This window comes from Vanessa tameamea, chromosome 12 (genome assembly GCF_037043105.1).
Source record: "Vanessa tameamea isolate UH-Manoa-2023 chromosome 12, ilVanTame1 primary haplotype, whole genome shotgun sequence".
NCBI classification, from domain to species: Eukaryota; Metazoa; Arthropoda; class Insecta; order Lepidoptera; family Nymphalidae; genus Vanessa; species Vanessa tameamea.
Genome location: NC_087320.1, coordinates 2787276 through 2807677, shown reverse-complemented (window position 1 = coordinate 2807677; position 20402 = coordinate 2787276). Strand labels below are relative to the sequence as shown.

General features: G+C 30.3%; 1 protein-coding gene across 3 annotated transcripts in view; it reads left to right on the top strand.

The window, feature by feature from the left end:
* Positions 1-392: 392 nt before the first annotated feature.
* The window catches only part of LOC113392948 (NADP-dependent malic enzyme), a 31212-nt gene continuing 11202 nt past the window's right edge, over positions 393-20402 (top strand). The window contains exons 1-2 of one of the 3 annotated variants that reach the window (XM_026629595.2): positions 393-569; positions 12494-12704. In XM_026629595.2, the coding sequence (XP_026485380.1) occupies positions 523-569; positions 12494-12704 (258 nt within the window). In that variant the 5' untranslated portion in view covers positions 393-522. Of the gene's footprint in view, positions 570-7004; positions 7128-9219; positions 9453-12493; positions 12705-20402 lie in introns of those variants that run through there. The other 2 variants (XM_026629596.2, XM_026629594.2) reach the window with 2 other exon arrangements.

Genomic DNA, 20402 nt, shown 5'->3' with positions numbered 1-20402 from the left:
TAGTAAGTTTAACAAAAAATTACAAAGCATAGCAATATTATACAAATTTAACGGATCTTTTTCTCATATGTAATAAATAAAACTAAGGTTTTAATCTTTTCTATAATTTAGTTTTTAATAATTAATACTATTTTGTTCAAACATAGTTCATATAACAGCCATGCAAAATTGAAGTATTAGTAACGACATCTAGTAATGAGTAGAAACAATCATTTTTTAAATTCAATTTTTTCACGACTGAATTTAGTTTTTTCAATGAAATGACCTAAAGTCGACTTTTTTAGGAGTTTGTTTCACAGAATTCAGACAATAGTACAAAAACTATGGAATCTAATAGAGCGAAGGGAAGCTCACGGTCAGTGATTGTAGGCTTACCTGCGGCGTTATGGTTATAGTATTACGGGTTGTCGAGTAGTTAAGACGCGTTAAATTTGTAATACTTTTGTTTAAGCATTTTTTTGATACCTCAAGTTTGTGCTGAAACTTGAAAGTGATAAACAGTCTTAAGTTGAATTGATAGAGATGGGAAATTCTGCATCGCTGAAACTTAACGATAAAAGAAAATGGCAGTAAGTAATGATTAATTAATTATACAATTCATTATGTGATTATTACATTTTACTAGAGAATTACATATCTGAATAAAATTAATTTTAACTCTTTTTAATAGTATTTTTTATCTGTCTCTGTTAATAGAACATACAATTTAAAATTGAATCAGATAAACATAATAAGATGTCATATGACTGTACCTATGTTTGAATTTTCGTATTTCAGTTTTCATAATTACATATAGATAAAGCCTGTTCTAGGATAAATATACAATGCGTAAAACAAATAATATGTCAGTTACATGTCATAGTATCGGGATGGCAATGTAAATGGTTTAATTTTATAATGAATGCAAGGGATATCATACTCAAACGAAATAATTTATTTTGTAAGCACCGAGGCTGGTCACTGGTGCTGACATTCGATCAGGATTGAGGATGAGAATAAATATTATTATATAAAAAATATAGGTATTATTTATAAAAATGACGATAATTTCTAGTTAAAACATAGCATTTTCTTAAAACAAAGTTAAAAATACGATATTTAAAAACTTTGGTACCTAATGAATGATAAATATGTATTAAAAATCTTTAAAATCTAAAGCCCAAAACTTATTTTAAATAAATATTTATTAATATATTGTTATATATATTTACATATTACGCTTTTATGACAGACATTTATTAAGATGATAAGAAGATTAAAAGATTAATATCTTTTGTATATTAAACTATACGCTAATGTAAGGCGGTTTATGTTTTATGATGTATGTACATATGTGTATCGATTATATTACATGGGTGTAGGCTTAAATCCCATTCCATTCGTAGAATTGCCTGTTACTCAAGATAAAGAGTAAGGTCTGATTAATGAAGTATTACATTTTCTAACCAACTTATCCGTGGATTGTGGGCTCTAGTCGGGCAAACACCACTGATTTTTAATGCGCTTGTAATTGATTGTTATGATTTGTGATAATAAGTGTCAGATTCGTGCTCAGCGGTGAAGGAAAACTTAAGGATAGCATACAGTTTTTTTTACTCACTAAGACGTATCGAAGAGACCTTCCTAAGCAATTTGTCATTCAAAGGCTTTTTGCAGAACTTGTAAAGTTTTTTAGTTCTCTAATTAGTACCTAATTAGTAGTAACTAAGTAGAATTGTAAAATTATATTTACTTAATCATATTTCTTATCTTTACTGATTATGTTGTTTTATTTGGCGTGATATCTAAAATCGCCAATCGATTGTGATTTTTAAATACGAAAATGATAAAAGAAAATACTTATCTATAATATACTTGACGGTTTTTTCCTTTTAGCTCACATCGCCAGCTCTATCGTTCGTCATACATATTGATACATATTGATAGGAAAATTTTAAAAAACAACAAACAACCTACTCTTTTTTTATAATCTAATGCAAAGATACCCAAACAAACCTAGTGAGTAACATCTTCAAATGGAAACAGTTTCTTTTATAGCGGATATAAACTAAAACGAACTTAAAATTGTAATAGTAATGAAAAAAAAATATATTAATATTTTCCAAGGTGGACACGGTTAAGGCAACCTTCATTTCTAATAAGTAGAATTTTTTGTCTTAGTGTAATTTAAATATAATTCCTTAAAAAAGTTACGATTAAATATACTTTTCGATATAATTCGAGAAATATAAAAGTTAACCGTGAAGCTGAAACCTTATTTAATGGAAATATAAAATATGTTTCAATAACAGCCTATTGTAAATGTAGATTTTATTTCCTTCATATTTCAATTAGGTACAATTGTGGTGTCTCCTAATAAATTATAACTTATATACAAACTAGCTCCCTAGCTATCACGACTTCGTCCGGTTGAAATAAGAATTTTATTTACTTTCCGATCGCAGCGCTACCTGCCGGGTTCAATAGAAACTATCCAGGGATCCACTCAAATGCACACAAAAAATCTCATCGATATCGGTCCAATTGTTTAATAGTAGTTCAGTTATAAACATACAGATACATATAATACATAGAGATATAAATATATTTTTTTCCCATTAATACATATCACAACGTCGAACCTTGATATTATCTACTAATAGAACGATGTTTTTGATAATTAATTGATGTTTTCGAAATACCTACACCGCTTCAAGCAACACTCACAATAAGAACTCAATCATTCTTTGTAAAGTTTTATATTATATTATTAACTTGAATGTCACTACTGAAGTCAACGAGTTCGAGGAATTCAATTTCAAAATTAAAGGATTAAAACTTAATAATTTACTGCCATTGAAATTTATTTATATAGCTAGGAGGTGGTTAGGTTAGTGGTTACTCTATAATAACCAATAGTAAAGCCTTTGTGTTTGGGCTTATTTGGTTTGTTTTAACGAATCTACATTACACTGTTAAAAGTAAATTTGTGACTCATTTAATTTATATCATAATTATTTAATGACGTAACATGTGCATTGTAGAAGCGACCCTGGCATAGGCGTGATTAAATTGCCCACGAAATCTCAATGTCACAAGCACATTGGGATTTGACAGTAACTTTTATTAGTTGTGTTGCTGTCATGTACATAGCGTGACTGCTAATCCACGGTCAGTGCTTGAATTTCTGTATATGATCATTATGACATGAATTTAATAAAAGCTTACCAATCTATATTTTGCTGCTAAATTTTCTCTTTAAGCCTGGGTCTCCTAAGTTTAAAGAGAAATCGGCACGTGAATATGATTATCGGCTCATTGAATTTGCAAGAAATGTTTTATTTTTATTTCTTAAAGTGCAAATGGTTAAAGACCATTAAGTTAATCCTAAGTTGATCTCTCTTTAAGTTAAAAAAATAATTATCGTCTTCAGACATGTAGAATATAACTCATGTACTATCGTAGGCAATACAATATTTAAAAAAACATTCTGCAAAAAAAAGAGAAATATATAAAAAAGAAACCATTAGTCATCGCGCAAATAAATATAATAAAAATTCCGAGATGTGAAAATATAATGATGTTAAGATATGCCGGCTTTCTACGTCAGAATAAATTCGCGTTAAATTGCACCTTTCCAAACATTTTCAAATACACTTTCTACGCATGTGTGAGTTGTGAATCTGCGTACACATCTAAATTTGTACGCAATCAAATAAAATTAAATTTACTACTGATCTTGTGATTGTTGCTGTTACAAATATTAGTTAACAAATATGCTAATCAAATTATTTGAATAGCTTAAATGTGAGATACTTGCATCAAATATTTCAAACATAAGACAAATGTATAAAGAAAAAGTATTATTCAGCTATTTACAGAGCATTTATAATATTAATATTGATTTCTATCTAGACTTATATTATAAATATTCTGTCTGTCTGTCAGTCTTATGCGGCCAAGACACTGAACCGAATTCGATGAAATGTGGTAGGGAGGTAGCCTGAAGCCCGAGAAGGACAGACTTAACAAATGACTTTTTATACTTAACAAATGACGACTAACCCCTACAACGCGAGCAAAACCGCGAGCGACAACTAGTACAATATATAGGTATATGTACTTCAATTTACTAGGAATAATTAATAGAATAATAACTTATGCTTTAAAAAAATATAACCCTTAAATTAACAACAATATCAAAACTTTTGAGACTTAGATAGTTACGCAACTGCAAGGCCAAATATATGGACAAACTCAATCTATAATCCATTTACCTCTAGTTGTTTACAATAAAATACCAAAAATAAGTTAAATGAAGTAAGATACTTACTTTTTAGTACTAAAAACTTTGACTCGATGTGCTGGCGTTCGTTGGTTTCGGCGTACTTTGAAATGTTTGCGGGTGACGGGAAATCAGTATTGTCACTTAAAAATTAAATCACCAACCAAATCCGTTGTAAAACTACCAAAATAATGCAAGTGGCTCTTTCAAAACCTGGCTCTTTAATGCCACTTCTCCCCTATATCTATTTCAATTTACTAGGATTAATTAAATGAGATAGATAAAATTCGAATATGGCTGACTAACAAAAACTACTTATAGACTGTAGAAATTCAGTAGAACACGTATTTATCTCATTTTTCTTTATATTTCGTCACGTTGAGGCCAAACTGTGGTGTACCACTTTGTTGCTGCATTTGATGACAGTTCGCGAACTTGATTACAAAACTAGTTTCGTCTGTATAATTTTCCCATCCTAGGTTATCATTTAATGTATGTATTACTTAACATGAATTGGTTATTTTTAAAATATGTTTCAAAAAATAATAATAACGATTTATCAAAATATGATGGCCTTGGCTAAGGCAAGAGAGTTACAGACATACGATTTGTTCTGGAAAATGGAAGGATGGACTCTCTTCTCTCTTATAAGTTATTTTATTATTCGGTGTAGGTAAGCTTATTTAGTTTAGCTACACCGAGATTTGCAAAGGTAATTAACAAAATATACATAATAAAAAATACATAAAATAGATGTTAATGTGATATTTACATTTTTAGCATGAATACAGTCGCAGTATAATCATTCGTCACTTCAAGTGCAAAAAATTAGATGCAAAACTTAACCCACACATTGTGAATTTTAATAGAAAAAATGTAAATTATGGTAATTCGAGTCGTATTTATACAAGTCCTTACTTTTTTATAGGTTGTTATAAAGCGTTCATATTAATTTATAAACAAGTCTGACAAACAGAAAGACAGAGAACAAATTGACGGTATAAAAAACGCGGAAAAAATATTTTTGTTTTGTTTTATAAAAACAAAAATGTTTTTTTTGCAACATGATGAATGAAGATTAACAGTCATATATTACCGTTCATTAGTGTTTTTTTTCTTATGTTAAGACTTAGCTGTGTCTGTAGGTCACAAGGTTTACAATGTGAATGTGTTATTGAAATTAGAAAAACACTTCCGCTGCGGTTCAATTAGTTATACAAATTAAACACTATTAATTATTTTTTCTCGGATATAGCGACGGAAGCAGGAATTGCTATTTCTTATTTAAATATACTTATAGTATTCAATATACCTTTGTTGTATATAATTATGGTTGGGTATTGTAATTTTTTTATTAAACTTGGTAGGTATATTGCGTCATCCGATAGTCAGTCGTGAATATTTACTTTAGTTTATACTGCACCACCAATCTTGGGAACGAAGATGACATACATGTAATTATATTGGCTCACTCACCCTTCAAAGCGTAAAATATTTGATGAGAGGGTGGTACCACTAATGGTATCCAGACAGACTTGCATAAAAAGCAGGTGGTTTATTTAATTCATTAAATAGTTTCATGTCTATTGATATTGTTCTAAATTAATAATATAGAACCCGCAATGGAGCTAGAGTGTCATAATGAAATAGTTTCCAAAACTTCTGAAATGGAGAGGAGACCTTAAGTGTAATTCATAGTGTTGAACGGGATATTAAACATAAATATAGGTAAGATTTATTAACACACATCATACATAGATACTATATGTATTTGTTGATCCATGACTGGCACATTCTGCTGATTCTAATGACACTGTGATTTAGTTGTAGTCATTTGTGTCACTGAATGTTCTGCGCCTGATACTATAATGTAATTTGTAAATATAAGAGTGAATCACACACATCACACGATTTACATTTTTCTCATATAATTTTATTTCCAAAGTAATTTATTAACGGTGGAATAGTTCATGTAGTTATTTATAGACCTAGTCATCGAGGACTATAAATGTGTTGTATAAGACTAAACGACAAGTTATTGCTATTTTTATTAGGTACTTAGTGTAATCGGTATTTTGATAGATGTTCTTCTACATATTTATAGATATAAATTATTAATCTTCTATAGGCGTGTATGTAACTGAAGTCCTTCTTCGATTGGGCCGATTTCGACGAAATTGTTTGAATAGGTGCTTGGATGGTTTCGATTGGACCCAGTAGGTGCTGCGATCGGATTTTTTATTTCACTCGTATGAACTCGGTACCGGGCTACTAGTAACTGAATTCCTATATATTTTCTAATTTTAATTAACGATTCAGGACCGTATTTTAGTCATGATATCAAGAAAAATTTATGAAGCATATACCTAATATACGAATGTATGTAATGTAAGTATCTAATTATCCATATATTTAGTACTATTTAATGGCGTGTAAATAACTTATGGGCTAAGTTGCCTAAGTTCAAGGAGGTACAGTTTTGATGGCGATAACCAATAATATTAAGTTTTTAATACCTACGAATGTAAAATCTTAAAGTCGATGTTTTCGATGTTTATTAAATAAATAAACGAAATAAATTAGTAAAACTGTACTCGTATATTTCGATATTCGAATCGAAATAAGGTAAACCCTTAACACGCCGACTCGGCTTCGAACCTAAATACGCCACCGATCATATCCGACAAGCAAACGTACGTGTCGCAGAAATCATTACCAAGGCAATATAACGTCCATGCCCTTGATTTGATCTCTATCATTAAGCACGCCTGCATCAGTTAGTGACGGATCAATCGCCGATCACCGCAGATACTGACTGACCGTACCATTACGTTTTCCCGTGACTTACTGGACAAAACAACAGGTAACTAATAACCAAATTATATATTTAATAAACGACTAATATACAAAACATTTATACAAGTATATAATAATAGCTTAGGTATTTTCCTAAGAATTTCAGAGCGATCGCATCGATCTAAACGGAAATCCTTAGAGTATTTTCTTTGTCTTATCATATGTAAGATCATGTGTGCACTTAATGTGCAAAATTATAGCTTCCATAGAAAATGTAAAAAATAATTCAATATTATATTTTTGAGCGTATAATCCGTTTCATGTAAGTGCAGTAAATATATCATTATTCAACGGTACAGTTAAAATATTAAAAAGTTATTTTTTAAGAATGAAAGCAAGTGCATAGCCACGAATTCTGCCTAATCATTATATTTATATTATTAATAATAATAAATAATACGAGTTGACAATATATTCGTCCTTGGCCTTGCATCGTCAGCGACTCGTGCGTCGTCTGCGATACTTTGAATAAAGCGATTGTGATTGACAAGTTAAAGTGATTATGTAGCTTTGTCGATCAAATGCTGAGATCTTGATTAGATAATAATGAGGTCCTCCGGGCCGAAACTCGGATATGCCACCCTGATATTCTTCAACGGAAGCGAGCCTAGTTAGACAGGGTCCTTCGCTGCACTTCATAGTTATTTCATTATTTTCATAGTTCTATGCTACGGCAACATGTTAATATTTTTTAATTATTAACGTTGGACTGTAGTGAGAATATGATGCTCGAAAATAACCTAATTACATAAAATGGCCCAAAATGGAATTCGGACCGTATGATCTGCAACTCCATAAGCAATTTATCTGTGGTAGGTATGTGGAGGCAGTTGAAAGATTTATTTAGTATTACCATAGCGTAATATATACTATTTATTACATCATAATGTTGCTGTGACCATTTATTTGATAGTAACATACAAAAAATCAACTTTTGTTGAGCGCCACGGAGATGCATTGTTTTTAGACAGTTTTTGTATGAGACATTTATTTTATTTATAATTGACTAGCTGTGCCCGCGACTTCAGTGTGTGCGCGATTGAATTTAACGAAATATTTTTCGTTGTAGCCTAAGTTAATCCTTATTACATCAGCTTTCTGCCAATGAAAGTCCCGTCAAAATCGGTACAGCCGTTCCAGAGATTAGCCAGAACAAACGGACAGACAGTCAGATAGACAAAAAGTATTTTGAAAAGGATAAATATTACATTAATCTGATATTCTACATATGAGAAAGTGACTTGAAATGTGACTGATATGAATGCGAGTCAAACTCTTATTTTTACTCAATTTTGTATATTCAGAATATGTTGCTTCTTTTGATTTGTGACTAAACTCATACGCACGCACCCATATTTTATGTATAGGAAACTTTATTTTGTTAATGCTTTTCCTATCTGACGACCAAAGGATGTTGTTCTTCACACGTGACGTCAGACACTCAGCATTTACCTCATTTACTTATAATATAGTATTGCGTTTAATTTACATAGACGTATATTCACCAACTGTTTTATTCGTAAATAAATATATATTACATATGTAGCGTAATGATAAAAATTTTTTGGCAGTATATATCAGATTACAAATAATTTACAAATGCATAATCATAACTATGTCTAAAAGCATAAACGTCAAATAGTAAACCCGTTCAAATTAAATTCAAAACCGTAGTTACAGTTTGCAACGAAGTTGGAGTTGATAACTTGCTTTGACGAAGTAGAAATTAAACGCATATAAAGTCAGTAAAGGAAATTACCATCGTGATATAACAGGTCGCCGGTTCATGTCACTATAAGGGTGCAGTCAGAATGGGTCTAGAAAATATTTTGTCATTACTTAAATTTTTAAAATCATATGAGATTTTTTAACTAAGTAATAATAATGATCACTACAATGATGATAAAATTATGCTTTTACAAGTATAATATGCTTTATGAAATGCTAATTCCATGAGAGGTCATACGCAGATACATCGGTATATCGCTTCGCTCAGTAATTACAGTGACCTCAGTCTGGCATTAAATAATTTGTTTTGATTCGCTAATTGATAAGTGCAAGTAGCGTGATTGTATTTAACATGATCATCTTCCCAGCGACCTTCAGTCGTCATTAAGAGAGCGCGAGCTCTGTGTGAGACTCTATTAGGATATAATAATATATTTTCGTAATCGAAAATTAAAAATTAAACTGTAAAAAGTTATTTATCTTCTGTGATATATTGGATCTCTTTATTTTCAAAAATGGAATTCTTCTCGCGCAAAGTCAAATCTAACGAGCAAATTGACGCACGTCAGTTGAATGGCGCGCGCAACATACTCAAACATAAACAGTAAGTATATTTTATAGAAATATTTTAATAAGGGACGTATGTAAAGAATCATTTGTTAAAAAAAATTATATAGCATCGTAAAAAGTTTTATTTATATCTAAAATAAATAAAATTGTAGTGAATTATTATAGTCTTTGCATACATTCAATATTTAATTTGACATAATACTACTCGCCAGACTAAGTTTTTATTATGATTTTTTGTTATAATGACCTATTTAGTTTTTAATTACTATATAAATATTCTTATTGCTCTTTTTAGTAATCTTACACTTTCTCAAGACAGTTCTCTATCAAAGGAAAATTTGGTAAATATGAGTATTTTATCATGTCGAATAGATATGTATATGTTTATATACTTTTATAATTTTTCAGCGTCTGTAATCTTAGTGTAGCTTTGTAATCATTTTAAAATATTATTGTGTTTTAAAAAGTAATGTTAATGATCGGTAGTTTTGTTGATACTCACTTTTTGTGAAATGTTTTATGAAGTTAAATTTACAGGCAGTAATGGACTGCTCTTGTAAAGAGAAGGCTGAATGTCTCTTGGCGCTACTCACGTGTAGGTAGGCTACTAGACTCGACTTTTCTCTTTACTTTTAAATTGTTTTAGAAAGTCATTATTTTGTAACTATGAAAGATATTTTAAATAAATTAGAAGTGTATTGATATTTGTAATTAGATAAATGTTTAGTTAAATGTAAACTGTTATCGTGAAAGATATGTTAGATAAAGATTAGGTATAGTTTTGAGTAATGATTCACAACTTGACTAAATTTTGATAGCATTACGAATATTTCAATAGATCCATACTACAGCACAAGTCAGCGTGTTTTAGGACAAAATATACTGGCCTGTTATTTAAAGAAACACTAGTTTCAACTTTGAAGGTTTTGTATTTTTAAATAATATATATGTATATTTATTCAGGTATAAATTGTTAGTTATCACAATCTCCAGTCTACATAATCCATATAAGTAGGCAAAGAAGGCAGGCGTAGGAGGCTTTCCGGAGAGATCCTCTACCCATGAGAAAAATAAGACTAAGCATTTTTTGATTGATTCTTTTCTTTTTGGTTTTATAAAAGTATAAAAAAACACCAAAGTATTAATATATTTTTTTAATTTAATTCATTTGTGTCGAAGTATGTAGAATGTAATGTGAAAATCAAATCCTAACGGATATGACTTCGGAGACACGCATTCCCTATGGGACTGCGTTGTCTGCCCTCCAGCTAACTTATTTCCCTTCTCCCTCGTTTCAAAGGCACTATATTAATTGAGTTCCAAGTAACTGCTGAACAAAATTTATATTGAAATATTTATAATAATAATTTCATTATATTAATTACTACAAAAGGTTTATTTTTTCAATTAAAAGTAATTTAGATATACATTCTTAGTTAATACTAAGGAATTATGTTTATTATTATAAATGGCTATGTGAAACAAATGCAATTGTATAAAACACGAAATCATCTCAGACGCCATGGTTGGCCGCGCATTTACGTTGTTAGTGTAATTATACGGTAAAGCAGGATATTTTAAAAGTACGTATAGGTTACTGCAGTATATGTGTCCCTATTACAACATATATAACATACCTATTGTACACCTCCATGTATGCATTACTTGGCATTACCGCTCATCACACAATCCACCGCCGATCAGTAATACGTTGTTTTGTCCGGTTTCCGGTTCCGGTTTCGGTTTGAAGACCGAGTAAGCCAGTGTAGTTACATACGTGACGATTACTAGCTCTTATAGTGCCAGTGTCTGTGGGAGGTGATGACCACTTTCAGATGGCTCCTTCGCCAGCCTGCCTCCTAATTTAAATTAACCAAATGTTTTATATTCTCGCTGTATAGGTAATTGGACACTACTTATTACAGCTCATAAGATATTATCTTACTATTTATTGTAAGGTCTATTCATGCCAATGATATAGCTTTTTATTAAGATAGAATTCTATTTCTCCTTCATAATAAATGTATAATTGGAACTTGCTGTAATCATGACCATTGTATGTACGGTGAACTTACTATACATGATTATGATCATAGTTAAAGCAAGATCCTTGTTGTACACAGTAAAGAATGTTGCATTAAAGAAAAGAGACAGATTGTCATCCGTAGGTACAGCTACAGCCATTACTTTTGTTAACCAAAAATACATTACAATTGTTAACTATACCCGGTTACGTTGAATATATTTATATAATAATAATGATGATTGGCATATAGGTATTATTTTATTGACTGTCGTATCAATAAAAAATATCGTTTTGTACATAGCTAGTAATTATTATTTATTATAAAAATGATTAAAATTAAAATCATGTTACATAAGTATTTATTTAACAATTACTGATTTTAAAATTACCTTACCTTTTACTTTTTGCATTATAATATTATACTGCATAAATTAAAGACGTAATTAATTAAGTTTTATCAAATTAATTTCTTGACAGTTTCCGACACTAATAAGAAAAAAAAAATCTTTTAATAAAAAATGGTTATAAAAAGAAAAAATAACGTGATTTTACGCGTATAATTCCGTTATGTACGTCATCCAAAAATAAGTACTGTATTAAAAAGGTTGCATAAAATACAAATTGCAAATTTAGTATTTAAATTTAATAACTTTTATAAAAAATTGGGTAAATTGAATGAAATATATGTAATAGTAAAATTAAGGCTATTGGCCTTTCAATGTCGTTTGTAGCGTAGGTGTAACCATTGAATAATAATTATTTGCAAAGAATACAAGATTTTGTTATTACTATTCATAAAAAGTAAATTTATTTATTCTAAAGACATGACGACATAAAAAAAAAAATATAAGTATTTGTAGGTTTCGGTATTTTTTTTAAAAACACTTTTTATTGTAATAAATTTTAAAAATCGTAATTTGCTTATTACAAAATATGTAGTTTAATCAAGATAAAAGGTTAAGGACCTAACGCCATCTGTTATCTAGCAGCGGTAACCGCAAATGTGGTTCATATCTGTACTATCGCTGAAAATTTTCCTATTTTCCCAGGAGCGAAACCGCGATGAGTCCAGCGCCCCCCGCGCCGCGAGACAAAAACAACACGCAGTTCGCCTGTAGCAAGCAGTCGCTCACTGTCAGTGGAAGAACGTGTACGTACGAAATGGAACGCGATCGTATTGGTGTCTGGGGCTCCGGGGACGGCCAGTCCAACAGCCGGCTCTCGGGTCTCGACCGCCTGAAGCACCCCGGACTCAACAAGGTGAGAATATCGCAGACTACTAATTATTCAGCTAGGTCATGGTTCACAATCGGAAGTATATAATTGTATCAGTTGGTCATTGGCCCACTCACTTTTATTTTACAGTAATGTCATTGTAGTAATATGCCATTGTCGTTACGTAAACAAACATGAAATGGTTTGTTTTGGAATTTTGCGGTCTAAAGTTCACGTGGATTGGAATGTCAACAAACTTAAAAACTGCATTGTCTGATACTGTTGTATCAAATTTTAATTTCCTTTTGAAAAATGTAAACAATAGGTAACTATGCACAATATTCAATTTCCATAATAAATATTATGACACTTGCATTCTAGAAGATAGTTAACGGTTTCCATGGCTACCAAATTTAATGTTATATAAAAATATTTGAGGCCGCTATGGTATCAAATCAATAACTCTCGCCGGCAATGGTATTCATATTCGCACCCTTTACGAATACTCATTGAAGTGAGTGCGGCTGGCCGGTTACTAAGCTAGGCTACAGAAGGGGTCTCAATTTGAATACACTCTTTTAAAGGACTTAGGGCTCATTTCGTAAGCGTTATTCAAATTTTAAATATAATAAAAAGTTTCACTGTAGAATCTAACAGAAATAAATGGTTTCTTGCTTATTTATTATTAACAAACAACACAAACATAAAACAACTACGACATAAAATAACAAAAAATATATACATTTAGTGAAAAAAATTTACTCATATTTAGTACCTACGGATATTTTTGCAATACAACATATTTATAATATTCTTAGCTATGTTAAAAGATTAGATTGATTATGAAAATAATAAGAAACTATTTTGTTTGAAATTAATGATAAGTAGATATGTAATTATTTTTATATAACAATTTAAATAATTACAATTTATAAACTCTTTAACTATGAAATACATTTTGAATTATTATTCAATTACTTAAGTAAATATTTAGGATTAATGTTTTACCTGTTCTTTAACACAAGTCGTCATCGATAGACGTCTTTTAAAAAAAGGTTTAATTAAATATTAATCACTGTAAGTAAGAGGAATGTAGGTATGTATATCTGCCCGTTTTGCTTGTAATTGCACAAGTACGGTACTTACAGTACAAGTATCGAACAAATAGATCTGCCGTCTGCATTGGCTTGTTATCTAATCGAGAAGACATCGACTGTCGTTATTTACGATAGAAACAGCTGTTATTAATATATTTGTTTATTATATACTGCTTCCATTTTATTTTTTATAAAATGTTTTAACATCTTAATCTATTATATGAAACTCTTGTAACTGTAATTGGACGATTTAAAAAAAAATTCGACAAATTTACAAGAAAGTGTGAAATTAACACACACTCAACTAATGTACGTTTTTATATCTTGAGTTTAACTCGACAAATAGAAAGTAGGACAATTAAAATATTTGAAATAATAATTAGATAAATTATGTAATTCTTAGTTATGCTAGATGATGAAAAATACAAATCATAAAAAAGTTAATTTTACTACGGGCAAGCAACACTGAGTTTAAATAACATGGTTAATTTTTGTTTATAATAATTCCACTCGTGTTGGGCTCATGATTATCTACTATTACGAATTGGCGCAGCGTTCTTAAAACCTTCTCATCAGGGGTTAGGTCTTTACCCTGCTGTAGACCACTGACCTGACGATAAGTGACCATTATAGATATTAGCGCCGTAAGAAATTTTAACAATTCCTTACATCGGCGATTCGCCACCAACCTTGGGAACTAGATGTTATGTACCTTGTTATTGTATTTACAATAGCTCACTCACCGTTCAAACTAGAATACAAAAATCTTAAGTATTGCTGCTTGGCGATAGAATATATGATGAGTGGGCGGTATCTGAACGAATTTGCACAAAGCCCTACTACCGAAACTGCTTTATTTCATAACAACAATATTTGATAAGTCAAATTCATCATACTGCTGCTGCGGATGCTGGTGGTTGGTATGAATGGCACTTTAGCTTGTCTCAATAAAAAAAAAACAGGCATTTAATTCGTATATCCCTTTATATACACTGAGCTTTCGAGATGTAAACAACAAAGGAAATCCTTAATAAAACGAAACCCTTTGGAAGGGACTTAAATGTTAACGGGTACACACTTAAACGTATTTACAATTATTCAAATGAAATTTTCGAGCTACGGACTGAAGGGCGTAGGCGGAAGGAAAAGTTTAAGATAAAAAAAATATATTGCTCATTATATCGCCTAGAAATCAACACGTCGTTGTTAACGCAACATAAAAGAAATGAAATATAAAATATAATAATAATAATATGCCACGTCATTTTTCAATTCACGCTATCACGCAATGACATAACACTTTATGAAGATAATGGAAGAAAATGTACATTAGTTTTCCTGTTATATTACACTAGCGACCCGCCTCGGCTTCGTACGGGTGCAATGCTAATACTAAAATACTTACTCAGTATTTTTAAGGTACTTCATTAAATAAGGATAATTTGTTGGATTGCTTAAAATCGCTTCGGAAATAAGCCATTATTTATTGTGGTTTAACCCTAACAAATAGACATATAGGTACCATCGCGGACTATTTTGTAGTTATTTTAAAGGTCAATAATACTGTAGTACATTATTTTGATCTACCTCGTAGGGTTTAGCCAGCGTTTACAATGTAAACGCAAAAAATGTGTTTATTTACGACATCACATTACAAAACTCTAAAATTATTAGTGTTACTCTACTATATTATGCATATAAAGCTTCCCTTTGAATCACTCTATCTATTAATAATAAATGCATCCGTTCGTTAGTTTTAAAGATCCAAACATATACAGAGACAGACAAACTGTGGGAATCGATTTTATTTTATACTATGTAGTGATTACAGGCAATTATTACATGTATTAATTTTATGTGAATATGTCAAACAAGCATTAAATTTGTTTTGATGTCCTGTTGTTTTATCGATGTTTTTTTATAGTTCAGTATTTTCGTTTTCAAAACTGAACTCTATACAGTACCTACACAGTAGACACACAGAAACGTCTCTCGTAAACTCTATGCTAACACATAATATATTGTCTTTCTTATTCGCTATTCTGGTCTGCTGTGCCTAATACCCTGGGGCGAAGACCTATTGTTCTGGAATACAGGTCTACGCCCATAATAGGCACAACTGCGCACATTCAATTAATTGTAAATTTTCTTCTTAATTTAGTTTGAATTGTACCTAAGTATGTTGTACCATGAGATCTTTGTGATAAAAATAAAACATTATATGAATTTTTATGTTTCGAACATATTTTTTTTTACTTTTATTGCCATTTTAAGAAAGGACTTCTATGAAATCTATTTATAATCAATCTATAAAATTAAATGCTTAAAAACTGTTTTGATAAAAAAGAACGCTATATCTACGGAAGTTTTAGATTCAGGAGGTAGTTAGTTATTATGTGTTGGTATATAGATAATGAATAAATCTCAGGTAATAGGATTCATATATCAGAATCTATAATTGCTTTTGTGGTCGTGAAGTAACCTTGAAAATGTAGTAGAAGAATATGTAACTACGAATATTTTAGGTATCGAAACGAAGTTATTATTAGATTAACTATTAAAATTACTGTACCGTATCCCGCCGTATTAATTGATAGATATTTTTAAATTACTGAAACTAATAACTGATAAGCCTTATGTATCAGGATTTTCACATTCGTCGATACGATAACGATATTTGGTTCGGATACGATAATATCTAGTGAAGTGTATAAAACTATAATTCTATTCAATACGGAATATCTGAACAAATTCCAGTATTATATGGTCAGCACATTGTAGGGGGTTTTGTGAAGCGAATAGCTAATTAGTAGTCGTTAGTAAAATTTTAAAAATACGTTAAATCTTCACTCATGTATGTTCTTTTTAAACTTAATATAAGAACTTTTTAAACGTAACAAATCGATTATTTTATTTAAAAATATCTAAAATATTACGCTGCTGCGCTGTGAGGAACACTTGTCATCTGTTCGGGCACATTACTTGCGAGCTCGTTTCACCAGGCTGCTCCATTGCGGTTTGATGTATATATATAAATCAGAATTTCTGACATTTCATGTCGATATTATCATTGTCCGCCAAGCGATTAATGAGATTTCTTAAAATGATCATTTTTAGCAAATAAATAAATCATCTGACTTGGATTCTGCGACCTTCGATTCTGATCTTCATGTTGTAATCACTGGGTGTTTTCGGCTTGCCCTGTATGAGAATAACTAGCTTAAAATTTATATTTCACCTATAATCACTAAGCACTATCGAAATAATTATGATCAAGGCGTGATGAAATTGTTGGTCTCATCTTTACTAATATTATAAATGAGAAAGTAAATATGTCTGTCTGTGTCTCTGTCTGACTCCCGTTACGCTAACCGAATTTGATGAAATTTGGTATCGAGCAAACTTGAACCCCATGGACATAGGCTACTTTTTTATACCTAACACCTTGGTCGCCAGGTGTACCCGAGGATATCTGCCAGGTGGTATAATTGGAACACAAAAATAATAGTATTTTTTTACATTTTCTTGATGTATTTTTAAAGCGACATTGTTTACCCACGTTAAACAATATCGCATCGGATACTTTTATAGCGTGATGCAGCATTAGCATACGAAAGTGCTTTTATCGCAATATTGGCACGATGGATTAACGTAACCATAGCAACCAGATATAGATTTGAGGAAATTGCTTTTACTATCCTAGTTTTCCGGTGACTACCAAGTGTAAAGGTTTTTGTTATTGAATCTGATAAAAGGAGACGCGTTGAGTTTTCTGGTGTAAAAGTGTTTTTTAAACAAATTATTATGTAGTATTATTTAAGTCCGAAATTTTACTAAACTTAAGATAAACAATGTTCTTCATTTTAACTTAATACTTATTATCAGAAAATTTTAGATACATATTTACTTTAACAATATTTGAAAAAGATTTATTATACAATTATTTATATAAAATGAATTAACTAATACGGCCGTGAAAAAAGACACGCTTCGGTAATTGAGATAATATATGAGATTGTATTTTATTAAAATAAATTTTGAATTTGTAAAATAGTGCTCAGGTCCCATATAGAAATCGTATTAATTACTCTATATTTTAAATAAATATAAATTGGTATAAAAAGTGGAACAAATAATGCCTTTACATTATCCAATATAGTCAACATTATAGTCAACCTTTAGGCTAATCGAATATAGGTTCATTAAGGCGGTACTATAACTATTAAAATATTCACATAATTCTATAATGGAATGAATATCGAACAAAATAAATGATGACAAATGAGCCAATATTTTTAGGTTATTTTTAAAAAATACTCTCATTATATTAATCTTGATATTTATACTCGTATGATTGTATTGAATTGTCTGAAAATGGAATGGTTATTATGACGGCTAACAATATCAATCGACTGCTCCACCTTGTACGAACACCGAATAGGTCAGGTGTAGGTCTTGTACGTTCTACTTTTGAAGCTCATATACTTGCATATAAATCATTGCTTTGATTTTTTAAAAAGGCTGCTTCCATTGTGTTCAGCTCGCAAACAAGAATATATTAACAATGCTCCAATTTCGCTCGAGCTTAATATCAGTTAAATTATTCATCGTCAATTTAGTAGATAAATGTAGAACAAAATGTGCGTAATTATTGTCTTCAATTCTACTATAATTTGTTTTTTGAGAATTTGTAATGTTATGAATGGGTACAACATAGAAATATATATATTTATATAATATAAATAGCCAGGGCGAGGATCAAACGTGTGCCTTTTCAGTCTATGCAGACCGTATACCATTAAGCTTAAATTATAATAAATATATTATATTCTAATCTACGTCTAATTTTCGGATAATCGTTTGTAATTATTCCAGTCAAAGCTGATCCTCTGTATGCAAGCGGCGAACGTCCTGACATCAGCTTAATGTTTGATATTAATCATATCGTGTGACACTCAATTAATTTTATTCCGGCTGTAAACTGATAAAGTATTTTTTTTAGTAAATTCGAAATACCTGTATTATGTATTACTTCGTAACTTAAACTACTTCATTGTTTAAAAAGTATGCTGCCTTTTGTTTCGAACATACTAAGCAAATTATTGAAAAAATATGTATTTCTAATAATTATAGTTAGCTAAGTAGAGCAATTAATGCAAAGAATATGCCTTTTGTAAAATAATTAAACTATAGTGTATTGTAGTTCGATTTGATAAAATAATGTTGTGATTTAATCAAATAGTAATGCATGTTTTATTGTGTTTGTAAGAGTAGGTAACACTTATCGCACACACACACACACACAACGTAACTTTGTGATAGTAATGACAAGTGATGCGTAAAATTTGAACCGAGTTGAGTCATGATGTACTGCAAAGAAAGTACTACTTTATATTCGTACACACATACAACTATTTATGTTTAGGTTTGTGAATGAACTCTTGGAAGTTGTTTCTTTGTTCATATCTTCAGAGAATGACGAAAACAAAAATAATATAAGTACAAGTAGTAGTACATTTACATATAAAAATTAAGCACTCAGGAGATTAAGTACGTCAAAGCGTATGATGTTTAATTACAGCAAGTTAAAAAGCAAGTCCCCTATGTCTTTTGATTATTAATAAAAATAATCACAAATACAATTATTGAAGGATTACGGAGGATTCCATTTCTTCTTAAAAAATACTACATCGTGAAATATAACTTCTTTGAATAAGATACAAGTTTTGATTGAAACATTTTTTCTTTAATTCACAGTAGTTTTGATAACTTACGTTGCCTATAGAATAATTTCTATACAAAATTTAATCTTGAATTTTACCGTCACAAATAATTAAAAAATAAATATGTTTTTAACAACTGTCATTAATTCATTAACAGAAGTCTAAATACCGATTCAAATATTTCTAACGTCAGACATGACGAATTTCCAAACAAACTTGCATCCCCTATTTAACAGACAGGAGATGAATTTTGAAAACACACCCTTAGCTCACCTGTTTTATAAGGTATTCCCGTGCATTTTTTTTTATGTAGTAAAAAAATATAACGTTTTTTTAAAACAGGTTTTTAAAGGTTTTATAAAATTAAACGAGCGGGTATTTACTCGAGTGATTACCGAATACTATATACCTTGTTAGTTTGATGTATCTTATATAGTTTTTAAATTAATGAACCATGAACGGCAAACTAAGAAAAAATCGACTGTAATGGGTATTATACCCTAACAGTCAGTTAAACGTAAATTAACGTTTTATAATATCGTTGTATTATATAAATAGTAATTATGAAACTCATTATATGATTATAATTAATGTAGGTAGGTAATACCATTTTGGAACGTTTATAGTAATTTCTGTTGTGCTAAAAATGTATTATCATATGAAAATAAACTTTATAATTATTGTTTTAATACAAAAATTTGCAGTGAATTTAAAAACACTAGTTAACTATAGAATATATTTTTTGTGATCATGAGCGCGTAAGTCATGTTACACGGAACATGTCGCGTTGCAAAACTTCAAGAAAACTGGAGTAGAACGAAAGTCCGTGAAATATACATACATGAATTGTAAGCGATTGCTTTAACTTGAAACGTATTTCTTGATAGTTTGCCTCACCTCTTTGTTACGTCACTGTTAAGTAA